The sequence below is a fragment of the Marmota marmota genome, unplaced genomic scaffold (genome assembly GCF_001458135.2).
Source record: "Marmota marmota marmota unplaced genomic scaffold, marMar, whole genome shotgun sequence".
Taxonomy (NCBI): domain Eukaryota; kingdom Metazoa; phylum Chordata; class Mammalia; order Rodentia; family Sciuridae; genus Marmota; species Marmota marmota.
Genome location: NW_025999895.1, coordinates 5,188,719 through 5,198,934, shown reverse-complemented (window position 1 = coordinate 5,198,934; position 10,216 = coordinate 5,188,719). Strand labels below are relative to the sequence as shown.

At 53.7% G+C, this 10,216-nt stretch overlaps 1 protein-coding gene across 1 annotated transcript in view; it reads right to left on the bottom strand.

Annotated features, from left to right (window-relative positions):
• Evpl (envoplakin) overlaps positions 1 to 2,742 on the bottom strand; it is an 18,113-nt gene extending 15,371 nt beyond the window's left edge. The window contains exons 1-7 of the mRNA XM_015504160.2: positions 2,365 to 2,742; positions 1,878 to 2,032; positions 1,672 to 1,798; positions 763 to 888; positions 528 to 566; positions 216 to 377; positions 28 to 135 (exon numbers count right to left, since the gene is read on the bottom strand). Of these exons, the coding sequence (XP_015359646.2) occupies positions 28 to 135; positions 216 to 377; positions 528 to 566; positions 763 to 888; positions 1,672 to 1,798; positions 1,878 to 2,032; positions 2,365 to 2,631 (984 nt within the window). The 5' untranslated portion in view covers positions 2,632 to 2,742. The remainder of the gene's footprint in view (positions 1 to 27; positions 136 to 215; positions 378 to 527; positions 567 to 762; positions 889 to 1,671; positions 1,799 to 1,877; positions 2,033 to 2,364) is intronic.
• Between the last annotated feature and the right edge of the window lie 7,474 nt (positions 2,743 to 10,216).

Sequence of the window (10,216 nt, the reverse complement as noted above, 5' to 3'; positions counted from 1 at the left end):
ACCGGGCCGTGGGCGGGGCCTCCTTACCTGGATGGGCCCCACCGCCGGGTGCCCGAGCTCCACCATGCGTTCGCCATCGTCCTCCAGCTGGTTCACGCTCATCTCCTGCTCTAGCAGCTTGTGTTGCTTGAAGTGCTGGGGGCAGGCGGGGTCGCAGGCGGTGAGCACCAGGTCGGCCCTGGCCACCCCCACCGCCCTGGCCTCTCCCTGCCGACCTCGTACTCCCGTCGCACGCCCGCTGGGTCAGCCATGAGGTCGCTCCAATCCTGCTGCAGGATGTGGCGCTGCTGCTCCGCCAGGGCGCTCAGCTGCCTCGTGCAGCCCTGCAGGTGCGTGTACAGGCTGCCCAGGCTCTGCCCGCGCCACGAGGCCGCCTTCTGTGCTCAGGACCAGCAGCCGCGAGAGGGGAGAGAAAGGGGTGGCAACGGAAGCCATCAGGCGCCCAGAAACACTGACCCTTTCAAGGGTTCAGGGGACCAGACCCTGCTCACCCCTGCACCCTGCCCCTGGCCCTTCCTCCTGCTCACCAGTAGGTCTTGGTATTGGTTCCTGATGTTGGCTGCGTCCTGACTCAACCAGAAAGAGAAATACAGGGCCAATAAGAGGCAGGTGCAAAAGGTAGTACCCTACAGCTGGGCCAGCCATCCCTGCCCCCTCTGCCACCCCCCCAGAGGGCCAGCAGATCTAGCCCTGCTCTGACAGGAGAAAGCGGGGCTGGAGCTGGGGCTGGACTGGGATTCCCGCCTGGCGCAGCTCACCCACCGGCCCCACCAGTGTCCGTAGCTGCTGCCCATAAGCCTCGATCTCCCTCTGCAGAATGTTGTGCTCTGCAACCTGCTGCTCCAGCTCCCCCATGCCTGGCCCGTACTGGCCCTCGCAGACCTGCTTCTGCAGAAGAGACAGCCACTCAGTGCTGGTGGCATAGTACTGCCAGCAGGGCCCTGTTGGAGGGGGAGTCCAAAGGACCCTCACACACAGCACTTCCCACCCTCCCTGAATCCTTATTGGGAGATATGGTGTGGAACATTTGGGCAGAGGGTGGACAGCCAGGTGAGCAGCCTGGATAAATGGGCAAGGGGACATGCCATTCTCTAGTGCCACCATGACCACAGTCCCTGAATCCCCCTGGTTCCAGGCTCAGCCTCTGAAGTCTCCCTACTCTGCCCTGCCTCTTCTGTAGTCCCAGTCTCAATGCCTACTGCTTAGATACCCCCAGCCAAACTCTGGGACCCTCAGCACACCCTGATCACCCAGGTGCTTTCCTCGCGTCCCTTCATTGTCATCATGACACCCCTGCTACAGCCTCAAAGCACAACTCCTCACCTGGAGATTGGAGATCAGGGTGTCCTATGACCTGGTGGTGCCCACCTGCCCAGAAAAGCCCACTTTCCATTACATCCAGGCCACCTCCCAGCAGGAGCCTTTTTTCCTTCCTTCTGGAATATCCTCACCACTGACCCAGCTAAATTCTCTCACCGCTCTTGTGCCCTGTTCTGCAGGAAGACAACCCTGACTGCACTGTCTGCTCTGCTGGCTCCTCCTAGATCCTGAGCCATCTCTAAGTCCAAAGTCAGGCCCAGGACAAATGTCATTCTGTCTTGCTCTCTGACTGAGCCAAGGTGTGATTTTGAGCTCTTCAAGGACATCTCAAACATTGGGGGAGCCCCTGACCTGTTTCTCCTCCAGCACCCGTGCCCAGTCGACCCTGGGCCCCACATCGGTGGGCAGCACTATCTTCTCGTACAGGGCGCGGTACTCGGCACACTCCTGGGTCACACGCTCATGCAGTTGCTTGATGCTGCCAAGAATTGGCCGGCAGGTCAGGCTGGGCTGGGCCTTCCCCAGTGCTCCCACCTCCATCCATGAGCCCCACTCACTCCTGCTCCATTTCCTCGGCCTGTGGGTGCTTGAACCGCCAGGCCTTGTCCACGTCCAGGAAGAGGTCTTTAAGCAGCACCTCTGCTTCCTTCAGGTTGCAGCCAGTCTCCTGCTGGTGCTGCAGGGCCTGGTTCTGCTCACTCCTCAGCCGGTCCTGGGAACAGCAAACAAGCTCACCACATCCTCCCCACTTGTCCCTGCTGACCTCATTGCCAGCTTGAGCCTCAGCTCTGGGACCCAAGCTACACTGGCGCAGCAGGCCAGGGATGTGGGGCAGGGGAGGTTCGTCGCCTCCCTTTGTCCCCAAAGTAGGGAACACAGAAGAGAAGAAGGTTGAGTCCTGTCTCCAGCAGTGTTGGGGAGCAGGCAGTGAAGACTAGGGTGTCTGTCCCACCTTCCCCATCACAGAGGGCACCCAAGGGACTGCCAGGCAAGACATTGGGCTCCCCATGCCACCCGATCTGCTGGCTGCTGCATGCGCCTCACCTGCTGCAGCTTCTTCTGGGTCTCTAGGATGTCCCTTTCCACCTGGTCAGCATTGGCTTGCATGCGGGAGATGAGCATAGCCAGTTCCTGGGTGGCAGCCCTGGTGGATGGGGGGACAGAGCGTAGCATGGGGGGAAGGTTCCTGTGTGCCTCACCAGGTACAGTCCCTACCCTTCCACAGTCAGGCTGTGTGGCCTGAATGGAGGAGTCTTTGCCTGGGGGACTCTGAGATAGATCTGGGGACAGGGTAAGGACACTGTTCCCCATGAGGATTCAGAAAGTGACAGTCCCAGGGGTGTGTGGTGCTGTGGAGAGGTTGGACCAGCTTCTTCCAGCTGGCCTGGCAGTGAGGTTCCCACCACGCCCAGCTGCCTGCCAGGTTGCTGGGTGGGTGGCCCGTTAATACCTGAGATGGCTTGGCTGGGCCCATGGAGGAGCAGTGGGCTGGCTGGGGTAAAGGAGCAGTGCACACCCTCCACCCCAACCCCTCCACTCCACCTGTCTCCCTCCACCCCATCCTGCCCTTCAAGGGGCTTTGCCAGGGTCAAGGTTTTAGTAACCACCTGGAGGAGCCACACAATGCTGAGGCAGGAGGCCAAGACATGGCTGAGGCACCCCAATATTCTCCAGACTCAGAAGTTCCAAGTCAGAATTGGGACCTGACTTGCTGTGGGTCACAAAGTCAGAAACAGACGGTAACTCTGCTGCTTAGGTCCCAGGGTTCTTTTCCATGCTTTAATTTAGCAGTCTCTACAGAGCTCCCGCTGCATACATTTATTCAGAAGACTCTATAGAGCTCTTAGTGTATGCTTCACTCACTCTGAGGGTCAGAGGGTCAGAGAGTCAAATAGACCTAAGAAAAGGCCAAGTGGTCCAAGCTTTATGAACATGGTNGGTGAACCAACTCCCCCGCCAGCGCAGAGGCCCCGCTATCACCCGGGCCCCAGGCACCGCGCCGCCCGCCAGCCCAGGGCTTGGCGCTCTGTCCTCGAATGGGGCAGAGGGGTATCATCCGCCCCACAAAATGGCACAAGGAACATTTTTTAAAGTTCTTATCACCAGGACACGCCCTTGAGTCCTGCTGCCCCATTGTTGTGGCTGGCTTGGGGTCCATCTGTCTATGGCTGCAGAGTCATAGGCATGGCTGACCCCACATAAGAGTCTCAAGTTAGCTCCAGAAAGGCCCTGAGGCCTCTGGACACTCTCCCAAGCGCCACCACAGTTGGCCAGCTGTGATGCTAGGCCCAACCCCAAGACAAGCTGACCCACTAGGCTTGGGCTTCCTCCTGGACCTCCTTCCCTGTCCCCTCCCTGGAAGTGGTCCTGGTGTCTTCTACCATGTCAGCTGAGTGGCCAACAGTGAGGCTGGGTTGTAGTCTCCCATCCCATTCCTCCCCCACACCGCTGGTCAGGCACTCTTGTTACTGGCCCAGCTCCAAGCCCCTCCTATAGATGTGGTCATTTTCTTTTCTTTTCTTTTCTTTTTTTTAATCTTTTGTAGTTGTAGATGAACAACATGCCTTTATTTTGTTTGTTTATATGTGGTGCTAAGTGCCGCAGGCATGATAGGCAAGTGCTGTGTCACTGAGCTACAGCCCCAGCCCTGGTCATTTTCATTCTAAGAACCACAGAGTTTGGGTTTGGAAGGAGGGCTGGAGGAAGAGCAAGGGTCAGGTACACAGTCATGCTGGTTTGGGAGCTGGGACATCCTGTCAGGAGAGGAAGGGCAGACTGAGGAGACCAGGGATGAAAGCTGATCCAGGTTAGATGCTCCAGTGGGACAGAAGAGGCCTGAGTCTCTTTTGATGAGGTCCAACTTACTGATTTTTTGGTACTGGAGAATGAAGTCAGGGCCTGGCCCATCCTAGGAAAGTGCTCTACAACTGAGCTACATCCTCAGCTTGTCTCATTTAGCTCAGTGTCTCATGGACAAGCCACTGAACTTGGCCCTGGAGAGGGAACCAAGGAGTCCCCAGTTCCTGAGGAGAGGGTTGGCAGTGAGCAGGATGGGAGGGCCTAGGAGGCCTGCCAGAACAAGTAGCAACAGGAACCAAGGTGGCTTATGCTCCTGGCAAAGTGTGATTAGCGAGATAGTGCCAGAGATGGCACGTCACTCAGCTTGCACCCTAGCCCCCACCCCAGCCCCACTTTCTCTAGTCTTGGAGAGCATCTTCCTGTGTGTGTGTGTGTGTGTGTGTGTGTGTGTGTGTGTTGCTGGGGATTGAACCCAGGGCCTTGTGCATGAGAGGCAACACTCTACCAACTGAGCTGTATCCCCCGCCTGAGCATCTTCCTTATAACCATTAGTGGCACACCTGCAATCCACTTTCTCAGAAGGGGCCATTCATTGTCTAAATGACAGCAGGGTGCAGAGGCCAACCCGTTCCACCCTTGACATTAGGCCCTTCCTGGGAGGTGGTGGCTATAGGGGTTCTGTGGGGGGATGTCTAGACTTCAGCCGAAGTCAGGACTGTCTGAGCTTCGCCACTCTCTGCAGAAGCTCTCCTGGTGATAAATGAGCACTACAGGGGCCCTCACCTGCCCAGGGATCAAGCACTAACTGATTCACTGCTGGAAAAACAAGAGCTGACTTCCTGGCATGACTGTCTCCTGCCAGATCAAATCAGACTGGCTCCCCAGATGAGGGCTTCGGGGCAGGAACACCCGGACACTGAGGTGACTCATCACTATGGGATGCTCCTGCTCAAATGGCAGTGACCCTGACCCCAAGAATAAATCACAGGAGAAAGAATATGGACACACACACACACACACACACACACACACGCAGAGGCATAGCTGTATTTATGCTTCATCTCTGGCCTATCACCCTCGTTACATTTAGAAGGCCAGCATGGAATTGCCTTCACCAAGATTCTTAATGTCCCACAGTCACCACAAGCCCTGTTGTGTGTCTGTTGGGCATCTGAAGGTGCCTGGCCCAAACTGATATGTAATATACATGTAAAATTCACACAGAATTTCAAACTTACTATGAGAAAAGAACATAAATGTCTCACTGTTTTTAAATATTTATTTTTTAGTTATCAGTGTACACAATACATTTATTTTTACACGATGCTGAGGGTCAAATCCAGTGCCTCATGCATACTAGGCAAGTGCTCTTCCTCTGAACCACAACCCCAGCCCCTCATTATTAATTTTTATACTGATTACATGTTGTAATATTTTGGGTATATTCAGTTAAATGAAATGCATTCTTAATTTGACCTGTTGTTTTTTCTTTTTAAAATGTGGTTTCTTGGTCTGGTGAATGTGGCTCAGGGGTAGAGCACTTGCCTGTTGTGCATGAGGCCCTGGGTTCAATCCCTAGCACCATGGGGTGGGGTGGGGGGATGTAGCCACTTGCCAGGCGTGGTGGCACAGACCTTTAATCCTAGCCACTCCAAAGCCTGAGGCAGGAGGATTTTAAGCTTGAGGTTGGCCTTAGAAACTTAGCAAGACTCTGGCTCAAAATATAAAAACTAAAGGGCTGGGGCTCAGTGGTAGAAACCCTGGATTCAATCCCAGTACCACAAGAATAAATAAATAAATATGGCTATTAGGAAATTAAAGAAATACAGGGAAGACCTGCCTTTGTCGTTCATGATAGAATTCTGAGACTCTGACCTGGCAGCTAGACAGGGTGACTCCTTCCAGCTTCCTCAGGTCTTGGCCCTGGCGCATCTCCTCTCATCTGGCTTCTTGTCCTTCCCTTGCTTTTTCATGGCTTTCTCTTCCATGGACTGAGATTTGAGATCAGGATTCCCTACTTTTAGTTGCAGCTGGCTTACATCGCTAGCCTGGAGCTCCACACAGCTCATGGGCCTGCAGTCTGAGCAGACTGAAAGCAGCATAGCTCCCAGCACCTGAGGCTGCCACGCACAGCTAGGCACACAGGCAGCTAGGCACACAGGCAGCTAGGCCACACAGCCAGGCCACAGGGTGGCACTTGGTGAGCGTGCCTGGGCTTAAGTCCTTAGCTGTCCACTTTCTCCTCCAGTTCAGGGGGCCCTGATGAAGCAGATGGTGGCAGTTCTCTTGTCCTGGGATCATTAGGCTGCTCCCTGATGAGGACAGGCTCTGCTTTTTCAGGAAATTGCTATTTGTACTCTGCCAACAGACCCTTGGACCCAGGCTAAATAGCCTTCCCTTCCTTATGCCCCTTGACCCTCTGAGGAGCAGAGTGCCTGAACCAGCTGGGCCTAGAGAGGACAGGCAAGTGGCAGGGAAATATGAGGGCTGGGCCACCTTCCACTTGCACAGTCTCAAGGCTGGGGTAGAGGCCGAGGCCCCAGGAATCTGCAGGGTTGTCTGGAGGAGGCTCTTCTGGATGTGAATTTGACCAACAGTCTGATAAAAAGAAATGCTGAAGGTCCGCTGGAGAGAAGCAAAGGCTATGTGGCTCTCCTAACCAGAGCAGCCAGGAGGGAAAGTGCTGGCTGTTCCTTTGGAAACTTTTACAGGGAGGACCTAGAAGCAGCATCTAAAAACCAAACCCCCAAACACAAACCTGCCTGTGTTGAGAACAGGACTCATACTAATGGCCAGAGAACACAATGGGAACACTGAAAGTCCCCAAATCCAAAGCTGCCTGGCATATCTGTTGCTCCCCATGAATGATCCCCTTCACAGGCCTTGAGCCCCAGAGGCCAGCCTGCGATCACCTGTAGGACCAGTGCAGGTACAGCACACACCTCCCTTCCACAATGTGTAACACACCCCACTGCCCACCCCAGGGGCATGGCCCTCCCAGGCTTGCTCAGGAACTGCTGGATCTCTGGGCCTCCTCAAGTTACCCTTGGGCTCAGGGCCTCTGGTACCTTTATGGCAGATCTTAATCAATAGGTCTGGGGCCTGTGGGCTCCGCAGCTGATAGCCCTGCCAGCCGAGCCACAGCAGCAGGGTGCTGGCACACCTGCTGGGTGCACTGCTCTGCGAGAAAGTGTTCATAAAACAGACATTCAAACCCAACAACAGTCTTCATGGCTGAGGGGAGGTTTGCTTAACCTGTCTTCATCACCAGGAAATTGGAAAGGCCTAAGTCTATCTACCTGTTGTCCTAACAGCTTTGTTTAGACTTAGCAGGACTCTGCTCAGAAGCCAGAAGGGGAGCCGGGTGTGGTAGCACACACCTGCAATCCCAGCCACTCAGAAGGCTGAGGCAGGAGGATTGCAAATTTGAGACTAGTCTCAGCAAATTAGTGAGACCCTGTTTCAAAAGATGGGCGAGGAATGTAGCTCAGTGGTAGAGCTCTCTGGGTTTAAGCCCTAGTACTTAAAAAAAAAAAAAAAAAAAAACAGGAAAAGAAAAGGTGGCAGAGGGGGAAGGGTGGGTCCGAGTTTGAGGGCCTCTTAGTGCATTGCTCACCAACTCACTTTAGATCCTGGGCCTGGACCATCTGGGGGCCTGTCCTTGCTATCAGTTTACAGTGAGGAAATGTCTATGCATCTTCCTCCCAGAGTAAGAAACAGATGCCCCTGCCCTGTAGGTGCGAGGAGTCTGCTCAGAAGCTGAGCAAGTTGGGTAGGGCCAACAGGCCTGGGATGGTGGTGCCCAGTGGGATTCTGCTCTCTCTGCTATTGCTCTTCTGGGGGCTTTGGAGAAGTTGCTGGTGGCCAGGCAACCATTCTCCATTCCCAAATGGATAGAGCTACCAGTGCTCGACTCTCATGGAATCTATTGTCACTAGATTGCTTCTTGTCACAAGATGCCTGGGAACAGTTCAGCCTACTGGCAAGGCTGTGGTTCTCTGCCAAGCAGCGAGCATTCATTCAAGTATAGACGAGCATGAGAACATCGTCACAGTAAATGGGGTTGAACACAATCACCCGCTGCAAACAGGCACCTTGCAGAAACTCTTCCAACAGTGAACATTGGCTTGCAAAGGGATGGCTGAGAAAATAAAGTGGTCCTGAGTTCCTTGAAGATCTCTACAGGTCTCAGCTGCTCAGCACACAGATGGTCTCAGATAGGGCTGTTAAGCAGAAATGAGAATCCTGCCTGCAAAGCCAGGCCCACACAAAACACCAGGCTACAAGTTGAGACCAGTCTCTTTAACAGTTTGAAAAGGACTGCCTGCCAGCCTGCCCCAGAGAGGGCCCCAACCACTGCCCCTTCCCATACCTGGAAGCCCAGCAGCACCCGCTGCATAAGTGTCTTTAACATCAACAGACTCGCTGGTGGTGTCAGGGTGCAGGCTGCTTCCAATCTATTCTTTTTGCTTGAACATCAATAAATTTTACAGCTAAATCTGCTTTCCATCTCCTTTGTAGCAACAAGTGTCTTTAAAAAAAAAATAGAACACACACACATTTTTGCTATCTTTGGATATTTTCCTAGACCTCTGAATGTTCCAAGTGTTTCAAGGCTGCAGACAGCAATGTGCTGTCCGGAACCGTGACTGATTTTATGTGTGTGTAATTAATGATGCCTTGCATGTGAGAAATTCACATTGCAACAGTGATGACAGAGAACAGAGCACACTCCTCATACTCCAAACCCCAGGCATCAGCCTTCCTCTCCTGGAGGAGCAGAGGCCACCAGGAAAAATCCAGCTGTGGTGCAGGGCCATTGTGGGACAAGGGGCATGCTGTCATCACAGGCTATCACCGTGCAGCCATGGTGAGATGCTCAGGTGGCCCCAGAGGAAGGAGTTGGGAACCAAGCCCAGCAGTGTTTCACTTCATCAATGTGTCCAAGAATTTATACTGACTTACTGTAAAACCAGAGAGGAGACAGTACATCAAACCAGTGCATGGAGAGTGGAAAAACCCAGAGATGCTCAGGGTTTCTCGCGCCTCCTTTTACTGCTCCAAACAGAACCCTGGGCTGGCCTCCAATGTCCCTTCAGATGGAGACCATCGCAATCGCAGAAAGGAAAACAGAAACTGTTACTGCAGCAGACCGGGGGGTGGGGAGTGGGGGGGTGGGTTTAAAATAGACTGAGTAGCTTCTCTGTGGAGCTCCTCCTGTCTTGATAAAGAGGAAGATGGACAGCATCAGAACCTCTGCTGGTACCAGAGTCCATCTGGAAGGAGGGAAATGAGCTGAAACAGGACCCACCTCATTCAGGGACACCCTCTAGCAAATTGTGCCAGCTGAGGGGCAGCAAGGCCTGACTCAGGACCTGGTCCTATCAGAGGCAGAGCTATCTGGGGAGCCGAGGACAGGACAAGCCCTGCTTTTGGCACTCTGTTCCGCAGGACAACGACTGCTTAGTGTCCCGGGACCCCATGTGAGGTTGCATGGGCTAAAAAGAGACCTGGGCCCTGCCAGGTCTGTCTTCTTGGGTAAACACAATTTTAATACTAAACACGATGGTCTACGTCAGTAAGGGGCTAACAGCAGTCAATGCTACTCAGAGAGTCGGGCAGGGACTGGGTTGTACCTTCAAAGGGATGCAGGAAGAAAAAATATGCCTAAATTGTGTGAAGTAGATGGTAAAACTTTCAAATGAAAAAAAAAAACCCAAGAGGCTGGAGGCCCAGTTTACTGGCAGGATATCTGCCTGGCAGGCACAAGGGCCTGGGTTTGACCCCTAGCACCAGAATAAAACTGAACACATGAATGAACAAAACAGCTTTTTGAGGTTCTCTGACCCCAAACAAGTCTTAGGGGAAAACAGACCCCTCTCCCCCAGCATCTCCAGAGCCCTCGACAACATGTAGTTCTAAGGGGAAGCCTCATAGGTCTCCTACTGTCCTTGTCCAGCTCCAGGTTACCCCTTCCTACCATGGCTGGGAAACAGGGAGCCTGGCTGTGCCTACTGCAGGGATCCACCTTGAAGTAACAGTCTCAGACCCTCTGTCTCCAGCCTTCCCTTCAAGCAGCCCTGTCTGCTCAATGTCT